At 57.2% G+C, this 22218-nt stretch overlaps 2 protein-coding genes across 3 annotated transcripts in view; one reads left to right on the top strand and one right to left on the bottom strand.

Annotated features, from left to right (window-relative positions):
• Positions 1-1510: 1510 nt before the first annotated feature.
• On the top strand, positions 1511-15599 carry FPGS (folylpolyglutamate synthase). 2 transcript variants are annotated; one of them, XM_054726762.1, is made up of 15 exons: positions 1511-1721; positions 8821-8949; positions 9039-9092; positions 9174-9238; positions 10426-10540; positions 10686-10766; positions 10893-10954; positions 11041-11143; positions 11454-11531; positions 11739-11886; positions 12004-12093; positions 13016-13160; positions 13394-13469; positions 13873-13939; positions 14741-15599. In XM_054726762.1, the coding sequence occupies exons 1-15, from the start codon at positions 1599-1601 to the stop codon at positions 15148-15150; spliced, it is 1746 nt and encodes a 581-aa protein (XP_054582737.1). In that variant the 5' UTR covers positions 1511-1598; the 3' UTR covers positions 15151-15599. The 2 variants fall into 2 exon arrangements, with proteins under 2 accessions (XP_054582737.1, XP_054582736.1); XM_054726761.1 differs by lacking the exon at positions 1511-1721 and adding an exon at positions 7225-7424.
• Positions 15600-15946: 347 nt separating this feature from the next.
• The window catches only part of ENG (endoglin), a 29876-nt gene continuing 23604 nt past the window's right edge, over positions 15947-22218 (bottom strand). The window contains exons 9-15 of the mRNA XM_054726760.1: positions 20460-20597; positions 20195-20233; positions 19345-19461; positions 18774-19025; positions 18004-18058; positions 16881-16982; positions 15947-16754 (exon numbers count right to left, since the gene is read on the bottom strand). Coding sequence (XP_054582735.1) covers positions 16630-16754; positions 16881-16982; positions 18004-18058; positions 18774-19025; positions 19345-19461; positions 20195-20233; positions 20460-20597 — 828 coding nt within the window. The 3' untranslated portion in view covers positions 15947-16629. The remainder of the gene's footprint in view (positions 16755-16880; positions 16983-18003; positions 18059-18773; positions 19026-19344; positions 19462-20194; positions 20234-20459; positions 20598-22218) is intronic.

Here is a 22218-nt window from a genome sequence, read left to right on the forward strand (position 1 = left end):
TTCATATTCTTGGGCCCAGCGATTCCACTTAGAGAAATGTCTTCGGAGCAGTTGTCCAGTCTGTTTTCTCGTGGAGTCCCCACTGGAAGAGGCGAGACGTGGCCCACCAGGCACTCCAGTGTTAGACGTTGTCCGGGGATTGAGGACAACAGATGAAGTAAGAAGTGACGAGAGGGAGAGTGGGTTCCAGAAGCTAAGGGGCAGTGTTTTGGGGGCAGGGAGTGATCATTTCCACAAATTCTGATGGGTCCAGAGGAGTGAGGGCTGACTGTTGGGCTTACCTGCGGCGAGGTCTTGGTGACCTCGGCAAGAGCCATTGGGTGGAGGGACCAGGACAGTAAGTAGGAGCCCCTCCCATGGAGGGGGATTAGGAACAAGCGAGTCTTCATAGGCTTAGAAGAGAGCCCAAGCCCGGTAGAGAAGGCAGGTGTGGATTCTTGTCCCACAGAAGGGCCATGTGGCCACGCCAGGACTGTGACCTGAAAGGCCGCACCCCTATCCTGTTCCTGCTACCTCCGCCCCGTGCACCCACCTGCTCAGGGCAGCCCTACATGTGGAAAGCGTAAACCTCCATCAGCTTAAACAAGAACAGTGCTTTAACCTCAGTGTATGTCCAAACCCCCATTCGGCCGGGGAGGGCACCTCTAGCCGCTGGTCGCATCTGTGCAGCCTGGACCGGGCAGGGCCCTAGGATGGAATGCTGGGCGAGGAGGAAGGAGGTCCAGGTATAGGCTCTGTGCCGGGAAGTGGTTCCAAAGGCCGCAGGTGGAAAATACGCCGCTGGAGCTCATTTTACAGGAAAAACAATCACGAAAACTACCCATGGTTACTTGGAGTGGCTCTTTTTCCCCTGTTTTCTCATATTCCCTGAATTAATGTTTTTATTCATGCACTTCAACCATATTTTAAAACAACCAAAGCAGGCCCCAAACCCTGGAGCTTCTGGCTCCAAGCTCCCCCCACACCCCACTTCCTCATAGAACACCCCAGAGAGGAGGTCAGGACTAGTGGCAGGCATGGGTCCATCTGCTTCAGCCTCCAGCCCTGGTGTGATGGGTCATCCCAGTCTGTGGAGGGAGGTATGTGTCCTGGCTTTTTGACCAAATGATTTGGAGAACCACAGCCTCTCACCCCTGAATTCTTCTCCCCTGTGCTCAGGGATCCCAGCTGGGCAGGGCCAGGGCAAATGGGCCCTAAGAATAAGGGGAGGTAGGCTGTGATAAAAGGCCCAGCAAAGCCAGCCCCTAGCGCTGCAAGCCTCCCACACATGCCTCTCCCCTCAGTGTCCCCGCATGCCTCCTCACCTTTAACCCCCACCCAGTTGTTATTTAACTCATGGGAACTGCACTCTGGAAACCCAGGGAGGACAAGATGTCCCTGGGCAGGTCCCAGAATGAGAGCAGGAACCTATCAGGTGAGACCTTCCTCCCTGCACCCCGGGAGGCCCTGGGCTTCTGGGTGGGGAGAAGGCGGATCTTGGGTATCCTCTCCCTCCCCCTCCCATCTCCAGCCCAGCTGAAGCCTGGGCAGAGCGAGCTTGGCTTGGCAGAGGTGGCCTGCCATCACTGCCCGCCTGGGTGGGAGCATGACGGCCAGGAATGAAAGGTGCCAGGTCCTTGGCTACCTCCTGGCCAGTGGCTGAGAAGCTGGGGTGTGAAGCAACCATGGAGCAGCTGAGCCCATCCGGGGGGCCTTTCTCGGCTAAATCTGCCTCTTTCCAGGTAGGAGGGCGCTGTGACCTTGGGCAGGGAGCCCGCCTCTCTCAGACTCTGTTCTTTCTTTTGTACAAATTGGTGTAAATATACCTCAGGGGTCCAAGATCATCAGCAATGATAAGCCCACACTTTGAAGGAAAACCTTGCATTGATAAGCCTTGGCCTCAGGGTGGTCAAGGGTCCTGAGGCTTGCCCGGTGGAGGCTCCACAGTAGCCCCACCCAGTGTGTCTGTGGAGGGTCTCAGAGCAGAACCCTGAGGCGGGGCTGCTGGCAGAGGCTACCTCCAGGGTCCTGTGTGCCAGGCCTGTGTGATCTGTAGGCTGGTTTCAACTGATTGAACTCTCAGGACTACTCTGTGAAGAGGACTGCTAATCTCATTATTAATAACTAGTGGCCTGGTGCACAAAATTCGTGCATTTGGGGGGGGGGGGTGTCCCTTAGCCTGGCCTGCACCCTCTCCAATCTGGGGATGTCCAACTGCCGGTTTAGGCCCGATCCCTATGGGGCAGTCGGACATCCCCTTTGCAATCCGGGACCGCTGGCTCCTAACTGCTCACCCTGCCTGCCTGCCTGCCTGATCGCCCCTAACCACTTTGCCTGTCAGCCTGATTGCCCCCAACTGCTCCACTCTTCCAGCCTGATAACTCCTAACTGCCCCCCCTGCCAGCCTCATCACTCCCAACTGCCCCCTCTTGCCGGCCTGCTTGCCCCCAACTGCCCTCCCCTCCTGGCCTGATCGCCCCTAACCGCCTCTGCCTCAGCCCTGCCACCATGGCTTTGTCCGGAAGGACGTCCAGAAGGTCTTCCAGTCTAATTAGCATATTACCCTTTTATTAGTATAGACAATAACAGCCCTGGCTGGTTTGGCTCAGTGGATAGAGCATCGGGCTGTGGACCAAAGGATCCTGGGTTCGATTCCAGTCAAGAGCATGTACCTTGGTTGTAGGCTCCTCCCCGGCCCAGGCCTTGGTTGGGGTGCCTGCAGGAGGCAACCAATCAATGTTCTTCTCTCACATGGATATTTCTCTGTCTTTCCCTCTCTCTTCCACTCTCCCTAAAAATCAATGGAAAAATATCCTCCTCTGAGGATTAAAAAAAAACAGAAACAGCACTGATGATCTCAGTAACCTGCAAAAAAAACCCAATAACAATAAAGGCCACATGGATCAAGTGTTCACTACCTACTGGCCCTGTGCCCATTGTTATCTGCATCTTACAGATCTGAAACCATTATTGCCTGCAGTCTATAGATCTGGCAGGTGTGGTTAAGAGCCGTTAAGGACTTAGTTTGTTAAAGATTTCTAACCTTGGCACATGGGTGGAGCCCTGGCTCTGTGCTCTGGGCCCAGCACCCTCTCCCTCAGCCTCATCCAGCTCCCTGAGGTGGGCACCACTGCAACCCCCACTTTACAGGTGAAGCAACAGGGCTCAGCGAGGTGAGGAGGCTCACCAAGCAACGGAAGCCTTCCAGCTTGGCTGGGGCAGAGACGGGCTAGGGCTGGGGATGGGGACCCTGGGCTTGGCTACAAGGGATGAGATGAGCATGGATGTAGGTTCATGTCCTGATAAGACACTAGACAAGCCATTTAGCCTCACCAAGCCTTAGTTTTCCTCTTCTGTTGAATGGGTACCATGAGAAGGTGCCTCCCTCCCTCCTTCCCTCCCTGTGCAGTCTGAAGCCCAGGCGAGAATGCAAGGCTGCAGTAGCATTGCCTGGGGCTGCACGCCAGGCTGGGCCATGCCTCCCGAGCCCGCTGGACAGAACCTTGTGCCCAGCAGCAGAGGAGGGGCAGGCCCAGATGCCAGGGTTTGGAAACAGTGGCTCCTACAAGGTTGTCTAGGCCTTCTCACTTTGAGACTACAGCCCTAGAGAGAGGAGGTGACTTGCCCGGGTCACATGGTGTGGGTCCTTTGGGGGAGAAAGAGCTGAGGGAAGCCCCAGGGTCTGGTGAGGGTTGCACTTTACAGGGCTCCTCAGCAGCCCCAGGGCCTCCCTTTGAAGTAAGAGCTGGCTCAAGGCCGCAGCTCTGTTGACCAGATGACCAGGTCACCTCACTCTGAGTAGGCACAGGGCAGGGAGGGGGGCAGGGTCCAGGGGTGGCTTGGGGGTGGAGTCTGGTGCCCAGTGAATGATTAAGTCACTTCCCCTGTTAGGCCTTGGTTGCCTCCTCTGAGAAATAGGTCCTGGAACAGCACCTTCCTTGCAGGGGGTGGTGAGGATCCAAGAAGACAGGTGCATGTAAAGGGTCTAGAACTCACCCACGTTAACTATTATTTAAGAAAATCCAAGTTACAGATGGAAAAAATTAGCCAGGGTTTCCCCAGCTTGATCGGAGGGGTGAAGTCAGTAGTTACGGGAATCAAAGGAGCTGGGACAGAGCTGCACCTGCTGGCTGGTCCCCTTCACGGGTGACTCCCCAGGGCCTGTTTCCTCGCCTGTAAAATGGGCTCGGCACAGCGCCTGGCCAGGAGGGGGCTCAGGAAATCTTACCCCCAAGGAGCAGGTGCCACAGACAATGGTCACAGAGGGTGAGATAACAAATTGAAAAAAAACAAGCATTATTCCCTCTGAAAAGCCAGCTGCTCTCCGGTTCCAGCAGCGAAGGCTTTGCCCAGCTCCGAGGGGAGGAGGCAGGATTGAGCCAGCCTGTCTGTGGCCTGGCTATCTCACGGCCCCGCACCACACGCCTGTGCCCTCCTAAGGGCCCCTCGTGGCCATGAGTGGGGACCCCAGGAACTTCCGGGAAGCCACGCCAGGTTCCAGGTCAGTTTGCGCCCCTTGCTGGGCCTCAATGTCCTGACCTGTTGGACCAGAAAGTCAAACAAGAGGTGCGCCGAGGTGCAGCCACCCAGAGTGGTAGGAATTGTTCGTCCTTTTTCCTAATTATGCCTGCTCCAGGGGACATTTTATAAAATCCACATAAGCGAAAGGGGGCAAAGGTCACCTCTAGCCTGGCCACCTGGAACTAATCACCGTTACCACTTGGGGCATAACTTCCAGGCTATTTCTAAATTATTATTTTCACAAAAATGGGATCCCACTCTCCACACTGTCTCACTAACGGGTTTGTTCCCTGAATAGTCTCATATCACGATTCACACCTCTGACTTTACAAATAAAAAGCAATGATACAAAGGAGGTGAGCAGACTATAAAGGAAATACAAAAGGTTGTTTTTTTTAAATAAGATAAAGTGCTCAGCCTCCTCCAAATAAAATAAATGCAACTGATACCTAACCCAAGAATGCATTTTTCCACATGTGATATTGACAAGGATCCAGATTGGCTAACGTCTGTGTGGGGGAGAGAAAGGGCTGGCTGGTGCCCGCGGGTGGCGGGGGGGGGGGGGGCGTGGAGGACAATGTGGCAATAAGTATGAAAGTGTCCAATGCAAATCACCTCCAGCCCAGCGGTTGCTTTTCTTGGAGTGTATGCATCAGACACTCTGGCACATGAAGAAATGACGAGGACAAAATGCTCCTGATGGTAGCCCTGCCTGTGATGCCAAAACCCTGGAAACCTGAATGTCCCTCCGTAGGAAACTGGTCCCATACACAGCAGTGCTTCCACACCAGGCAGCACTTCGAAGAACAAACCAGCGCATGGGGAGGCTCTTAATGTACTGACACGGCTCAGGATCAGGTCCAGGATGTAAAGGCATGTGGTAAAAGTGCAACACAGGCCTGCGTATAGGCCCACTACCTGTGACTATAAAAGGAAAATCTCTATATATGTGTATTTGCTTGTATTAAATACATAAAATTTCTCTGGAAAGATCACAAGAAACAGAACTTTGACAGCTCTGAGGGGAGCGGAGTTAGGATGCTGGCACCTGGAGGCTAGAGTAAAAATCTTGATTTTGTGACTTGGGCATGTCCCTTTATCCCTTTGTGCCTCAGTTTCCTCACCTGTGAAACAAAGAAGATAATACTTCCACCTGCTTCATAGGATTGTGATGGTTAAATGAGCAACTATGTAGCAAGTGTTTAGAGCAGTGCCTGGCCAGAGAAGTGCTACTTAACTGTTTGCTAAGTCCTTGTCTTAGAAGAATCCCTAGACGCCTATTGTTGAGTAAGAAAGTTGACAAATCGGGGGGAAAAGGAAACATATGTAAAACTTTAGACAGTAAAACAAAAAAGAAAGTTGACAGAAAATATTATCATCTGCATTGACAAGGCCCTGTAGATATCTAGGTGTGTCTTTGACTTCATGAGCATAGACAACTGTGGGACACACGGTTGTCAATGATTTCCAAAGGAGGAAGTGAGGGGAGGGGTAAGCAAAAGAAATGTAAAACTTATTTATGATAATTGTTATGCAGTTACTAAGTTATATACATGAATACGTATAGAGAGAGTTTCACTTATTAAAAAGAGAAAGAAACCAAGAGAGGAAAGGACCTCTTTATCTCCCAGGTGCCCCCACCTGGCCCTGCCGTGAAGAGCGGGGAAACCCAGCCAGCTAATGAAGGAGTCTTCCCAACACCTCGTTTGTTTATTTCAAAATCAATCTCTGATAAATAGTTACCCCAATGCCAGCAGGAAAGAGGGAGACAGGTCCTGAAATTCCATCCGTTTTCTGAAGGATTGCCTTTCATCTGTGGGAACCTCTCTACAGGGGTGTTTGCAGCCGCTCCCTACCCCCCTTTCTGGACCTCAGCTGTAAAAAAGGGACTCTCCATCCTACCTTTTCCAAGGAGGAGAAAGGCGCTCCTCCACACAGCAAATCTAACCCAGTCATCTCTTTTAAAACCATCTTATTGTCATCCAAATTGAACCCAAATTTCTTAGCGGGCTGCACGGTCCTGCTGGGAGTAGCATGCTGGCTCTACGGGGCTCAACCAGGTGGAAGTGCAATTCTTGGGGGCCTAGTTCTCTCTCTCCCATCGTTTGCCTTGCACACATCGTTCCGTTCCCTCCATTTGCCTGGAAACCTGCCTCCCATCCCTACACCTCGCCGACGCCCCCGTCCCCCCAGGCCTCCCCCAGGGTGTGGCTTTCTTCCAGAAAGACTCCCCGGCACCCCAGTAGCGTAGGTGCCCGGCTTTTGCTCTGTTGGCCCACAATCGGGCTGTCAGATTCGCGAGGGCAGGGACCGTACCCCGGCTGCCTGTGGTCTGTGTTGATTTGGGACATTTGGGGCCGTGGTTCAGTGACATCTGTAAGGTCATTTCATCCGGCTCGGAGCTGGTTCGGAGCTGGTTCTGGCCTGGAGTCGAGGCTGAGGGATGCTACCTGCGAATGGCTTTCTTTTTCTTTTTTCTTTTCTTTTTTTTTTTTTTTTTTTTGCGAATGGCTCTTTCGACGGATGTGGCCTTGGGAGGAGGATGACAAAGGCAGTGCAAGTTCACTAAGGCAGAGGCCGCCCGGGGGAACGTGCCCCTCATAAATATGGGCGAAGCCCTGGGCTCGGGAGACCGCCCCTCACAAGGATGGCATCCGCGGGTTCTCATTGGCTCCGGTGGGCTCCTAGGGCGGCGCTGATTGGTGGAGGGCGGGGCGGGGCGGGACGAGGAGCGCCGGGGCGAGTCTCCGGCTCGGGCTCCGGGTGAGGCTCCCGGCCCCAGGACTATGTCGCGGGCACGTAGCCACCTGCGCGCGAACCCCTTCCTGGCAGCGGTTTTCCCGCGCGGTGTGACGACCAGGGTCACGGGAAGGCGAGAGTTCAGCGCGCGGCCCGCGCCGCAGGAGCCCGGCATGGAGTACCAGGTACCCCGCAGGCGGGCGGCGGGCCGGCGGCGCGGAGATGACACGTGGGCCGGGCTGGGCTGCGCTGCATCCCGGCGCCCGCCGGGGAGGGTACCGAGGAACCCGAGGCTGGGGAGCTCGGGGGCGGGGGCATCCTGGAGTCCGGGAGTGGGGACTGGGACCCGGGAGTTGGCCTGGACCGCCCCATCTGGAAATTCTGAGGCTGACGTGCCCAACGGTGGAGTTGGAAGGCGCGCCCGGTGATAGGACCAAGCGGTCCAGTGGCTCAGCTGGGGTCCCGGTGTTCCAGAATCTCCGGAGTTAGGAATCGGGGCCGTGGAGTGGGGGTGGGGCAAGAATCTGGAAAACAGAAAACTTCCACCTGGCTTTATGCCAAGGGCCAGTTGCCAGAGACCAGAACAGGTGGCACCAGTTTGATGGGGTGGGGCCTCCAACCAACCATTAGGGTCCCGAGGGAAAATAAATAGCGCCCCCACTCTTACCTCCAGTGTGGACCCTCCTGAGGCTGACCTACCTGCCTTCCTGGCTGGGTGACCCTGGGCACACCCTCCCTCCCACCTTCCTTCTCTTTTCCATCTGGTGGCTTCAAGCAGCTCTACTCTTCTTCTTCTTCTTTTTTTTTTTTTTTTTTGAGAGGCGGGGAGTGGCGCAGGAATGCCAATTTATTATTTTTGCATACATGAACACAAAATATCCCTGCAGGCCAAAAAACCCACCAAATTTAAACAACCATTGCCTTATCTCAAAAAAACCCACCAAATTTAAATAACCATCACCTTATCTCAAAAAACCCCACCAAATTTAAATAACCATCATCTTATCTCAAAAAACCCACCAAATTTAAACAACCATCACCTTATCTCACTCCTCCATTAATATGAGAAACTACCTCATATTCAGGCAGCTTTACTTTTGACCAGAATATGGAATCTCAATCATCAGGGTTAGGCATGGAAGAAAGACTTTAGGAATTCCTTATGCTAATTCCTCCAGTTCTAGACCTCCAGTTCTAGACCTCCCGTTCTAGAACCTTCTGTGGTTCTAGCCCCACCCCAGTAGGGGCCCCAATGTAGTGGTGGACCCCATTGGAGGGAATGAGAGCAAAGGCCCCAGGGGTGCAGCCTGGGCAACTGGAACCAAAAGCAGGGCTAATCCCGTTACTCATGCTGCCTGCCTAGCCTGGCACTCCCTGGGTGGGGCTGAGCTGCCTCAGGCTCCCATTGGCGCCAGAGCTGGAATGCTGCCACCTCTCTCTCACCGGTGTCTAACCTCAAAGCTGGGCAACAGGGCTGGTCCGGCAGCCGGGTGCCCTGGCCTGGCCATTGGTAACTGGGTGCCTCTGTCCCTGTGGACCCCAAGTGATCCTTAACCTGCCACCGGGGACTGTTGTTGCCAGGATGCTGTGCGCACACTCAACACCCTGCAGACCAATGCCAGCTACCTGGAGCAGGTAAAGCGCCAGCGGGGTGACCCCCAGGCACAGCTGGAAGCCATGAAGCTGTTCTTGGCACGGAGTGGGCTGCAGGTAAAGTGGGCAGGGCCTGTGACCACCCCCCATTTTTCTTTGACTCTGAGTCCTGTTGCTGAGTTGAGGACCTTGTCTTTCTGTTCCAGGTGGAGGACTTGGACCAGCTGAACATCATCCACGTGACTGGGACGAAGGGGAAGGTGAAGGGCGGGACCCGGGGGAGGGAGAGCGTGTCCACTGGGTGGGGAGGGAACTGCCCAGACAAGACCTTTCCTTCCTAGGGCTCCACCTGTGCCTTCACCGAGCGGATCCTCCGGAGCTACGGCCTGAAGACGGGGTTCTTTAGGTACGGAGCTGTGGAGGCGTGTGGTTCTCCCAGCTCTCGGGGGGGCTGTAGAACCAGCCAACACCTAGAATAAGTTTTTGGAGAAAAACGCAGGCTTCGGGACCAAACCAGAGAGGGTCAGACCAGCATCACCACCATTTGTCCACCATCCAGAGCTGAAATGTCAGTGCTGACATGTACACATAAGGAGCTGTGTGACATTGAAATTGAGTCTCAAAAGAACTGTTGGCCCAGAAAGAAACTCACTACACACTGATTCATTTGCCTGTCACCATAACCATTATTGCTTGTCTCATTTTCGGTTCTTATAAGTGTATTTCTTTCTTTTCTTTTTTTTTAATATATATATTTTATTGATTTTTTACAGAGAGGAAGGGAGAGGGACAGAGAGCCAGAAACATCGATGAGAGAGAAACATTGATCAGCTGCCTCCTGCACACCCCGTACTGGGGATGTGCCCGCAACCAAGGTACATGCCCTTGACCGGAATCGAACCTGGGACCTTTCAGTCCGCAGGCCGACGCTCTATCCACTGAGCCAAACCGGTTTTGGCGGTTCTTATAAGTGTATTTCTAATAGCACATGATCTCACTCATCTAGGGGAAATAATGAACAACATAGACTGATGAACAAGAACAGACCCAGAAACAAGGAGGCATCGATCAGACTGTTGGGCCTCAGAGGGAGGGTAGGGAAGGGTGGGGGTAAAGGGGGAGATCAACCAAAGGACTTGTGTGCAAGCTTATGAGCCTAACCAGCGGTTAAGGACAACAGGGGGGTGGGGGCATGTGTGGGGAGGGGTGTGGGATGGGAATGGGGGGATGAGGACAAATATGTGATACCTTAATCAATAAAGAAATTAAAAAAAAAAAAAAGAAAGAAAAGCCCAGGCTTCGACCAGAGCCTATGTAACCTTGTGGGCCAACCCAGGGATGCACAGCGGGGCCGGGGCACAGGGAACTGTCGAGGGACTCGGGAGAGGTGAGACACAGGCCAGTAGCATCAGCCTCCCCTGGGCCTGGGAAGCCGAGGTGAAGAGCTGGGACTCTTGAGGGCAGGGGAAAGGGTTTTCAGCAGGACAGTGACATGATCAGATTTGTGTTTCTGACAGACAGTTCTGACGGGGGTTGGGGGAAGGCCTGGGGGGCTCCAGCAGAGAGTCCCGATGACCTCAGGTCTCCCGGCAGCTCTCCCCACCTGGTGCAGGTGCGCGAGCGGATCCGCATCAACGGGCAGCCCATCAGCCCCGAGCACTTCACCAAGCACTTCTGGCGCCTCTACCATCGGCTGGAGGAGACCAAGGTGTCCACACAGGAGGGCTGGTGCGGGCACTGGAGCGGGCACTGGAGCGGGTGGAGGGACCCAGAAGGCACTGCACTCCCAGGACCCCACCTCCCCAGAGCAGAGGCGGCATGGACCTCAGGCTCTGGCGTGTTCCTATCCACAGGACGGCAGCAGCTGTGTCTCCATGCCTGCATACTTCCGCTTCCTCACGCTCATGGCCTTCCATGTCTTCCTGCAAGAGAAGGTGTGTGCCCGCTCCCCAGAGCCCTGTGTCTAAGGCCTTGGGGAGGGGAATCTTAAGCAGGCTGGGGGCTCCCATGTGGCCTCCAGGTGCCCTGTACCCCCTGCCATGCCCTCTGACCCTCTGCAGGTGGACCTGGCAGTGATGGAAGTGGGTATTGGTGGGGCTTATGACTGCACCAACATAGTCAGGTGAGGGCGGCTGCTTGGGGAGAGGGAGGATGGCCCCTGGCCCAGGTGGCCCAGGGCAGGGCATCACGCCCTTTCGTCTTCTGCAGGAAGCCTGTGGTGTGTGGGGTCTCCTCTCTTGGCATCGACCACACTAGCCTTCTGGGGGACACGATAGAGAAGATCGCATGGCAGAAAGGGGGCATCTTCAAGGTGATTGGGCAGCCCCAGGGAGGGGAGGTACCTGGGCCTGGCCCTTAAAGCTCAGGGAAGTGGGGCTGGGGCAGGGTCCTTGGTGTCCTGACTCAGGAGGGGACTTGGGCATCGGTGGGGTCTGGGTTCTTGTCTCAGCTCTGCATGTGACTGGAGCAAGTGAGCCTCATCTCCAATCTCAGTCTCCCCGTCAAGTGGTTCCCATCGGTACTGTGGGGGAGGCTAAATGGGCCGCTCCGACCCAGGGATGCGGGGGCCAGAGATGGAGGTGGAGGACCCTCAGCAGCCCTGTCTCTCTCTGTCCTCCCAGCGTGGCGTGCCTGCCTTCACCGTGCCCCAGCCTGATGGGCCCCTGGCAGTGCTGAGGGAGCGTGCTGAGCAGATCTGCGTGAGTGCCGGGAAGTGCCGTGAGTGCCGGGAAGTGCCGGGGAGCTGCCTCACCCCCTTGGGCCGCTGCTCGCCCAGCGGGAGCACGCTGGGTTCCGGGAGCAGGGCTGGGTTCTGGCTGGTGGGGAAAGAGGGAGGAGCTGACGGCATCAGGAAGGGCCTCCTGCCAGGGAGGCGGCGGCAGCTCCTCTGCCTCCTTCCTCTGCAGTGTCCCCTCTACCTGTGTCCACCGCTGGAAGCCCTGGAGGAAGGGGGGCCGCCGTTGACCCTGGGCCTGGAGGGAGAGCACCAGCGGTCCAATGCCACGTTGGCCTTGCAGCTGGCCCGCTGCTGGCTGCAGCGGAAGGACCGCCAAGGTGAGTGGCAGGGACACGAGGAGCCGGCCTCGGAGGGCCGGTGGGCAGGGACACGTGGCGCCTGCCTCTGAGGGTTCTGAGAACACTCAGTGCCACACCGCCCTTCCTTGCCCCCAGGCATTGGCGAGCTGAAAGTGTCCAGGCCCAGCCTCCTGTGTCAGCTGCCCCTGGCACCCGTGTTCCAGCCCACAGCCCACATGCGGCATGGTGAGTTAGACCCTCCTGCCCAGCCGGTCCCTTCAGGTGTTCCTCTCACTTTGCTTTTTGAGAGGTGGGGTCAATTCGATATGGTGCCCAAGAGAAAGGACTCTGAAGTCAGTAAGCGTCCTTGACCTTGAGTTCACAAACTCTCTATGAGCCTCAGTTTCCCCACCTGCCAGATGAGACGATTATAGGACCCACTGTGAGGTGACGTCACCAGGGCCTGAGGTGAAGAGCTCTCTATGAGCCTCAGTTTCCCCACCTGCCAGATGAGATGATTATAGGACCCACTGTGAGGTGACGTCACCAGAGCCTGAGGTGAAGAGCTCTCTATGAGCCTCAGTTTCCCCACCTGCCAGATGAGACGATTATAGGACCCACTGTGAGGTGACGTCACCAGGGGACTGAGCCCAGAGCCTGTCCAGTATGGGATGAAGTGCCCAGCCGGTGGTAGCGGCTGTTACTGTCATCCTTGTCATCATCATCACAAGACCATGAGATTCTTAAGAATGGTGATATTGGTCAGGCTTCCCCCAAAGCTTCCAGCACACAGTAGGTGCTCATGGCTGTTAAACCCCTTCAGCACATGGTTCCAGTGTGCCCACTGTGTGCCAGGCCCCATGTCAGGGCCACGAGACAGCTCTGGGGCCAGGTAGATCTTGAATCACATCCCAGTCCCAAGACTCATATGCTCTGTGACCTAATCTCTCTGAGCTAAGGGCTAATCTATGATAGCAGCCCCCCTGAGGGCTGCCTAGAAGATTCCATCAGATGAGGCAGAATTGCTGATCCCTCTGGCACCGGCCAGAGGCTGCTGGGCTGATCAGCTGCTTGGAGCGCTCAGACAGGGGTGCGGGCTGCGGGGCGGGTTATGTGTGCGAGTTGAAGAAGATGGGAGTCTGAAGAGCTGCCTGCCCCCGTCCCCCAGGGCTTCGGGACACGGAGTGGCCAGGCCGGACGCAGATACTGTGCCGCGGGCCGCTCACCTGGTACCTGGATGGCGCGCACACCTCCAGCAGCGTGCAGGCCTGCGTGCGCTGGTTCCGCCAGGCGCTGCCCCGCCACCGCAAGAGGTGAGTGCGGGGCGGGGTCCGGAGGGGCGGGGTCCGGAGGGGCGGGGTCCGGAGGGGCGGGGTCCGGAGGGGCGGGGTCCGGAGGGGCGGGGTCCGGAGGGGCGGGGTCCGGAGGGGCGGGGTCCGGAGGGGCGGGGTCCGGAGGGGCGGGCCCGGGCCGGTAGCGGGAGGGTAGTTTCTGCGGGAAAGGTGGGCGGTGCGGCCATTCCCCGCCTCCTCCCCTCTCCGCGCAGGGGGCCCGAGGTGCGTGTCCTGCTCTTCAACTCCACGGGGGACCGGGACCCGGCGGCCCTGCTGAAGCTGTTGCAGGTGAGAGGCCGGCGGGTGGTTGGGCGACAGGCAGCCCAGCCCTGTTCTGGCTGTGTGGCACCCCACATCCCTGAACCTCCTTTCCTCAATTGTAGCGTGGGGCTGATTCCTGGATCTGGAGCCTGTTCAGTAGCTAGGTGACCTTAGCTTCTGTTTCCCCATCTGTACCATGGGGCTGTACTGCCCGGGCCACAGGCCAGGCAGGGGGTCCTGGGGGAGCTGGGGAGAGGGGGTGGCACTGCAGCGCTGTGGCTGGGCTTATGCAGCATCACCCCAGCGGAGGGCATCTCCAGAGATGGGTGTGTGTGTGGGGACTCCCTGTGCTGCGTGGAAGACGGGGGTGGGGGTGGGGATGGGCATCCTCTCAGGGCTCTGACCCAAGCTTTCCCCCTTGGCCTTCTAGCCCTGCCAGTTTGACTATGCTGTTTTCTGCCCGAACCTGACAGAGGTGTCATCCGCGGGCAACGCAGGTGAGAGGTGGCGACATGGTCCCTGAGGTGGGCAGGGCGTGGAGGGCCCTGGGGTGGGCTGCTCCGCTGGTGACGGGGCGGGGGGGAGGTCTGGGGTAGGAGCTGGATTTGTCTTACGGTGTAAATATCCTTTGATACATTTTGCATGTGGCTGCAACACTAAAAAGGAATTATCGGGGAAAACATTTTTCAAAATGCAGGTTAAAACCTACTGATGGTCCTTGAAATCAGTTAGTGGGTCTCAACCAGCATTTTCTACTTTAAATGAAATCGAATAGAAAATATCTGTGTATCTTGCACAAAGTAAGGGCAGGTGCTATTTTATGGAGATTCTGTTCCAGACATTAATATACACATATGTGAGTACTGGGTTGCCATTGTAAAATGTATTTTTTTTTTTTTACAATGGGTCCCATTAAAAATTTTTTGAAATAATAATATAAAAAATACAGCTCCCCGGGCCCCACATCAGACCGCCTGGGCAGAGTCTGGAGAGCCCGGGAACCAGCATTTCTGGAAAGGCTCCTGCACGCCCGTGACGGCCCCTGTCCAGTGAGGGCAGAGAGGCGAGGGTGGGAGATGTGCTCAGTGGGCAAAAGCCCCTGCTTTGGAGCTCAGCTGCCTGGCTTTGCTCGTCACCAGCTCTGAGACACTGGGCAAGCCACTGAGCCTCAGTTTCCTCCCAGTGTCCACTCTGAGGACCGGCAGTGCATGTGAAAGGCCCTGAATCAAGCAGGTGTCCACAGCGTGTTTGCCCTTCCCCCATCCGCCTCGCTGATGCGCCGCCCCTGTGTCCTGCAGACCAGCAGAACTTCATGGTGACCCTGGACCAGGTGCTGCTCCGCTGCCTGGAACACCAGCAGCACTGGAGCCGCCTGGCTGAGGAGGCGGCCAGCCCGGACCTCTGGAGCAGCCCCCGCCCGGAGGCTGGTGGGCCGGCATCCCTGCTGCTGGCACCCCGCCCGCCCCACACCCACGGCACCAGCTCCCTCGTCTTCAGCTGCATCTCCCATGCTTTGCAGTGGATCAGCCAGGGCCGGGACCCTGTCTTTCAGACACCCAGTTCCCCAAGGGACCTTCTCGCCCACCCCGTGGCCAACAGCGGGGCCAGCGTGCTCCGAGAGGCCGCTGCCGTCCACGTGCTGGTCACAGGCAGCCTGCACCTGGTGGGCGGCGTCCTCAAGCTGCTGGATCCCTCCCTGTCCCAGTAGCTGAGGCAGTGGCGTTGGAGGTGGGGCCTCCCACACCTGCCCTGCGTCTCTCCTCTCTGGGAACTCCCACATCAGGTGCCTTTTGTTTTCTGCTTTCCTGAGTCTGTCTAGACTGGCCCTGGGGCCGGGGCTCGGGGCAGTGAAATAGATGGCTGGTGGGCGGGAGGTTGAGATCGGACATCCTGTCTCTGAGCTCTGAGCCTGTGGTGCTTGGCCTCTCCGTGCTCCCTCCTGATAGCCGGGCGGAGTGGGGGGAGGGGTCTCCTGGGGTAGCAGGCCCGGCTGTCCAGCCTAGCTCCCAGCAGACTGCATCCTGGCCAGGCCTAGGGTCCTGCCAGCTGTAGGTCGCTAGTTTCCCTCCTCTCAGTGGCCTGGAAAAGGAGAGGGCCCCTGCCTGGGGGCCCGTGGGGTCAGAGGGTGGCTGGATTAAAAGAAAATCTTCACTTTGATTTAATTTTTGGCCTCTAGCTCCCTCAGCAGACAATAGGGGGATGGGGGCTGTGGTGGCACAGAAAATGGACTGTGTAGGAGCCTGGCTGTGTGGCCTGGGACAGGCCTCTCCCTTCTGAGCCTCAGTGGCCTGATGTTTGTCGACCACCGCTTTGCACAACTCCCCACGGAGACCTCGTGCCTGAGAGTTCTCATTCCCATTTCACAGACGAGGGAACTGACTGGCTTACAGAGGCCGTGGCACCTGCCCACAGTCACAGCCAACAAGTGACAGGTTCAGGATTTGAACCCAGAGCTGCCTCCCCCCATCATTTTAGGGGCCCCTTCCCTTCTCCCAGCCTAGCACTGGTTTCATGGTCTGATTTATTGGTGATGAGTATATAGGGGTGGGCCCAGGTCAGGCAGCCTGGCCACTCCTATCTGCTGCCTTCCTGATGGGCGAGGAGGGAGGGGGTCTCCATGTGACAGTTGCAGGAAGGAGCTAGGCTCCCCCGTTCCCAGGCTGGGCATTCCTCGGCTTCAATTCCCCCCCTCCCCCCAAAGTTGTGCCGGTCCAAAGCTGTGCTGCTGGGATCAGATCCTGGTGGTTCTGGGCTGGTCACGGAGGAGGCACTTTTGGCCTGAGGAGGCTGGGCAGAGTCTTTTGAGTTCTCACCTCCTGCCCAGCCCAGCCCAGATCATCGAGGGCTGGATCCAGTTCAGGATAACAGGGACGTGGGTTTCTACAACAATGTGGACATATAGGGCAGTGTTCTGTCTCTCTGTGGTCCTGGGCAGCCGTACCCCAGGCCCACTGAGCTTGAAGGTTCTGCAGGGTGGGGTGGGGGGACCCCAAGGTGTTCCAGGCTGGTGCCCCCGCCGGCAGCAGGCCTCTGAGAAAGAGGCAGAGGGCATGGTCCATCCTTGGCCGAGTAGAAGGGTTGGGATCCTGGGGTGAGTTCATGATCAGTGGTTCCCAGCTGGTGGCTGCTCAGTCTCTCCGGCTGGGCAAGGGCTGGCCGGGCGGCCCCCGGGGCTCCAGGCTGGGCACTACGCCATGCTGCTGGTGGAGCAGGGGGTGCTCTGGGTGCTCCCGATGCTGTGGTTGGTGCTACTGCTCTCTGAGGAGGCCGGGGCAGCCACCGCCACCACGGGCTCCCGCTTGCTGGGGGGACCTGGGGGCAGGGGCGGAGGTCAGGGCCCCGGCCAGGGCTCCCCACTCCCCCAGAGGCTTTGCTGGGCTCCCCCGGGTGGTGGTAGCGGGGTCCTGAGCACTCGTGGTGGGGGCCTGGGATACTCACGTGTGTGCGAGTAGATATACCAGAGCGCAGCGGTGAGCAGGGCCCCGATGAGGAAGGCGCCGAAGGTGATGCCCAGCACGGCGGGCAGGACGAGGGTTTTGCCTGTGCGGCCGAGGGAGGGACGGCTAGGTCAGCGCTGCTGCCTCCTCCCTGGCCCCCACCCTGGCTCCCTGCTCTTGTGCTGGCCAGGAGCACAGGTTTTGGTGTGAGTCCCAGCTCACCCACTGCCCTGACTTCTCTAGCAACCTCAGTCTCCTCATCTAGCAAATGGGTTCAACACACCCACGCCTGGCACTCAGCTGTGACTGCTCTGACCATTCACCAAGAGGGCCTATCCAGGCCTTTTGGGCCATGCCCTGCCTCCCTCCGCTGAGGGAGATGCATTTTAGGGAGGCTGGCTGGCATAATCGGAGCAAAAAGTGGGGCCTGGGAGTCCAGAGCCTGGCCCTCCTCACTGTGTAACCTTGGGTCAGGCCCTGCCCCCTCTGAGCCCGATGCCCCGGTAGGGACAGGCAGACCAACTCTGAGGGCTCTCTAGCTCGGCTCTTGAGTTTTCCAAGCCTCATTCCTCCCACACCCCTGACTCCAGTGTGATTGGGCCTGAGTCCCTCTCCATGCACTGGGGTTATTAGCCCTTGTCTCCTGGTTGTGAGCCGGGAGTGGGGCTCCATCCTGGCTTGGCCTGGGTGGCCAAGAGGGGGGTATCCCCAATCTGCCTCCAGGGTCAGGGACTCTTCTGTCTGGTGGGGGCCTGGGAACTAACAGAGGCTGGAGGGTGCTGGGCTGAAGGGCATCCTCCGCACTGGGGGCCTTAAGGCGAGGCCAGCCCCACCCCATGGTGCTTCCTGTCCCCTGTCCCATCCAGACCTGAGTCTGAAGGCCCCATCCCCCCCAATGAGGTCAACTAGCCACATGGGGTCCAGAGTCCCGTCCCACAGGGCGGTCATGAGCAGAGGAGTCTCTCCATCTGGAAGACGCAGCTGGGGTGCCCTGCCCTCCCCCCAGGGCTGCTCTCTCTCGGGTCCTCCCTGCTGTGAGCCTAGGCCCCCATCCCTCTGGGTCGTCTGTTGTGCCCCACTCTGACCTCAGCCGTGAACCCCAGAGAGACCTGGGGAGAGCTCACCAGGCATGTCAGGGCTGACGATGTTCAGGCGCATGGAGACGGGCCTGCGGACCTCCTGGGGAAGGAAGAGAGCGGGTGTGGCACAGCCTCTGAGCGGGAGCCTTCCGGCTTCCTCCCCGGCACCAGGCCCCAGTCCCAGCCCCCCCTGGGCCTTGGCTTTGCATCCCATCCCACCACTTTCTAGCTGGGAGCCCTCGAGCAGGCCCTGGGAGAGCTGTGCTATGGAGGTGTGTTCGGGGACAACCCCTGGCTGCTACTGGAATGTTCTACACAACCAGAGACCCTGTGTGTGAAGGGCCTGAGAGGGCCGTGTGTCCAGGCCGAGTGCCCGGAGTGGAGATCCACTGGACGGTGAAGCGCTGTGACTAGTAAATGCAGAAAGTCAGAAGGTTGTCTCCTCTGTCCGAGCCCTCTTCCCCGAGGCCTCCTGTTCACAGATATTACACTGGTGATCATGCTTCATGGGTGGGTGGGTGGGTGGATGACTGGGATGGTGGAAGGACTATGGACGAATGACTGGGAGGGATAGTGGGTGGACGGATGGATGAACGGACGGTTGCAGCTACATAGCCTACCAATGTTGAGCACACAGCAAAGTCCTCAGAGGCTGTGGGGTTGCAGAAGGAGTACCCCTGATAGCAGGAGCCGCACCTGACTGGCTCTGCCCCTCGCCACCTGGTCTCACATCCTCCTGGGCTGTGTGTCCCTTCCTGAAACCCTCACACCCGAAAGCCACCCCTGACATTGGTCCTGGCCCAGGCCCCACTCACCAGGGATGAAGTACTAGGACGCATGGCTACGGTGCAGCTGAGGGTGCCAGCCTTGGGCGTGGGCACCATGTAGCCACGGAGGAGGAAGCTGAAGCGCATGTCACCACGGGGGCTGGACTCCAGCAGGCTCACACAGCTGCCCTTGGCTGCCTGGTTCTGGATGAGTTCCACGGTGTCTGCCTCAGGCCTCAAGTCCAGCTGGCAGCTGTCCAGTTTGAGCATGATCCCAGCGGTCGGCGGGGACATGCTCACCTGCGTAGGTAGGCAAGGGGACAGGCGTGAGCGGTTCCTCTTCACGCTCCGCCCTGCCTGCTCTCATGAGATAAGCGAGATTCATTCTAGAGGTCCTGCCCTGAGCCCCGATGGTGGCACAGTCGTGGGCCTGCCTGGAGGAGGTGACATTCCATTCCACGTCTCTGAGCTCTGCCTTTTCTATCTCTCCCCTCCATCGTGCTCCGCCTGGCTCCCTCCTTTCTCTGGGAAGTTGCATTCTCATCTCTGTACTAACGGTGGGAAGCAAGGTTCGGAGAAACCCCGGGAGTGGGCAGCCCTGGGAGGTCAGGTCCAGTACCTGCACGAAGCCCTGTTGCCCCAGCTCAATCGCGTTGGAGGCCTGCAGGAACTGCGGGGTGAGGTAGAGGCCCAGCTGCAAGGAGAGGCCCTTCATGCTGATGCACTGCACTGCTTTCTGCGGGAGGTGGAGGGAGGTGGTCAGGCCGGGAGGCGCCCCCAGGGAGGTGAGGGGTGGGGATGGGAGCAGGGGTCATGGTCCAGAGGAGTTGCCTGACCCTCACCCTCATCTTTAAAAAAAACACACCATCCTGGCTGGCTGGCTGAGTGGTTGAGCATCGACCTATGAACCAGGAGGTCAGGGTTCGATTCTCGGTCAGGGCACATGCCCAGGTTGTGGGCTTGATCCCCAGTGTGGGACGTGCAGGAGGCAGCCGATCGATGATTCTCTCTCATCATTGATGTTTCTCTCTCTCTCTCCCTCTCCCTCTCGGAAATCAATACAAATATATTTAAAACAAACAAAAAGCCCACACCAAACTAATATTAAGAACTCACTCCGGACCTGGCCTGTGTGAAATGCTTTCCCTGTGTCATCTCAGTGGCTGCTCATGAGCACCCCACAGGGGATCCTCTGATGCCACTGCTCACACACATGACCTTGGGCCCAGAAAGAGTGAGTGTTTGGCCCAAGGCCACACAGCCAGTATCTGCTAGAACCTGCTGACTCGCAAGGCCGAGAACATAACCCTCAACAGTCCTGCTTCTGCTGCACAGAAGGCGAGGCTGAGCCCCGCTGAAGGCACAGGGCAGCCAGGGTGAGGGCGAGCTTCCTGGGCCTGCTCCCTCCCAGGCCTGGACGGGACCCGGGGACCCGGACCGGATGTTCACCCGGTGACCATCCATCTCACCCGCTGCGGTGATGAGCTGGACAGGAGGCGGACGACCACCTGCAGAGACAGAGCCACGGAGCCGGTCAGCCAAAAACGACCGAGGAGACCCCACCCGGTCACCGGTTTACAGATGGGCAGGCGGAGCCATCCCTGGCCACCTGGGCCTTGTCTTCCTACCCAGCACCACGCCCCACGCCCCCCAAAGGCCCTCAGCCCCTCAGATCCAGGAGGCGCCTGAGGGGGGCACCCCGTAGGCTGTTCCCTTTCCTGCCCCAGCTCTTACCTCATTTGTGACCACATTTTCCGTCACTTTCATGCCACAGCTGGAGTAGGTGCTGTGCAGGACGAGCTGGTCGCCTCTGTCCTCAGCCTGGCAGCGCGGGTCCAAGAAGGTCAGGCTGCTGATGTTGCACTTCAGAGACTAGGCCGGGGTTGGGGGACACCGTCAGGAGGCACCCGGCTCCCTGGGGTCTGTCCACCCCAGCACCCAGGGCGGATCAAAACCCAGGGCCCCAGCCCTCCTCTGCTCCCCTCTCCGTTTGTGTTAGATTTTGTCATCCTGCACCATTTAAGATGATCCCTTTCCCGAATTTGACCGATTTTGTACTTAATCTTGTCTTAAGCAATACAGTGTGCGACACTGTGCGTTGGATTTACTATGTATTGTTTTCCTTCTAATATATATTAAAATAAATGCAGAACTATTACAATTTTAAAATTCATGTGAGTTCGACAGTCATTGCTCATGGCCCCAGGGGTATGCAGACCTCACCAGCATAATCCAATCTCAGAACCATGGGCTCCTGGGCCTGCCTGTGCTTGAAAGGGCCAGAGAGTATGTGAGGCTTTGCAGACCAGGTGGTCTCTGTTGTAATTACCCAACTTTGCCTTCAAAGTCTGAAAGCGGCCACAGACCATATGTACACGTGGCTGTGGCTGTGTGCCAATAAAACTTTATTGACAGAAACAGGCAGTGGGCCCTAGTTTGCCAGCTCCTGTTTTAGAAGAATCAAATCTTAAAGTTTCTCAGTCACATTTTTAGCATCAAAGAATCTCCGTCTTAGAGGTGAGTGGGTGGTTAGAGGTCCCCCGTGAGGTCAGCCAGCTCACACCCACCCCCAGAACGCTGTCCCTGACTGCTGCTGCCCCTCGCTGCCCAGGACACCTGAGGAGACATTAACCCCCCAAATACAAAGGGGAAGCCCCAGTGACCCCGGGCCTGGGCTCAAATCCGCATGCACGCTGACCGCTTTCCATAAACCCATGAGAGGCTGCATGCCCTGTGTTTGGGGGTGAATCTGTTCAGACCCTTTTCTTTCTGTTTTCTTCTATACAGACATATGTACGTACTCAGAGGAAATGTGTGGATTTATTTTTTGTATTTATTTTTTTGATTTCAGAGAGGAAGGGAGAGAGGGAGAGAGAGACAGAAACATCAGTAATGAGAGAGAACCATTGATTGGCTGCCTCCTGCATGCTCCTTACTGGGGATCGAGCCTGCAACCCGGGCATGTGCCCTTGACTGGAACCGAACCCGGGACCCTTCAGTCTGCAGGCCAACGCTCTGTCCACTGAGCCAAACCAGCCAGGGCTATTTTTTTTTTTTTGCATTTTTTAACAAATGGCACCATACTGTCCTTTATGCTGTGGCTTGGTTTTCTTACTGAACAATAAATTATATACATCTCTCTGTGTCTACATGTATAGGTCTAGCACATTCTTTTTAGTGCAGTGTCATGTTCCCAAGATTGATGGGTGACAATGTAGTCATCCAAGCCCCTTGGCACTGGGTAACAGTAATGCCACCTATCGCTGGTCACCGCACCACCTCCCCCCCCTCCCCGACATCTGCTGGGGCAGGTGCAGGCAGGGAGGAGGCAGCAGACAGACAGAGCTTCATATAGGCCGCTATACCACTCCCCCCCCCCAAAAAAAAAAACACCCCAAAACTCCCCCATGGACTTAAGCATAGACTTAAAAGTCCTACAAGTCCCAGAGGACATGGATGATTTGCTGAGGCTCCAGCAGCAAGGTTTCTGGCC

The sequence above is a fragment of the Eptesicus fuscus genome, chromosome 15, assembly GCF_027574615.1.
Source record: "Eptesicus fuscus isolate TK198812 chromosome 15, DD_ASM_mEF_20220401, whole genome shotgun sequence".
In the NCBI taxonomy this organism is placed as follows: Eukaryota; Metazoa; Chordata; class Mammalia; order Chiroptera; family Vespertilionidae; genus Eptesicus; species Eptesicus fuscus.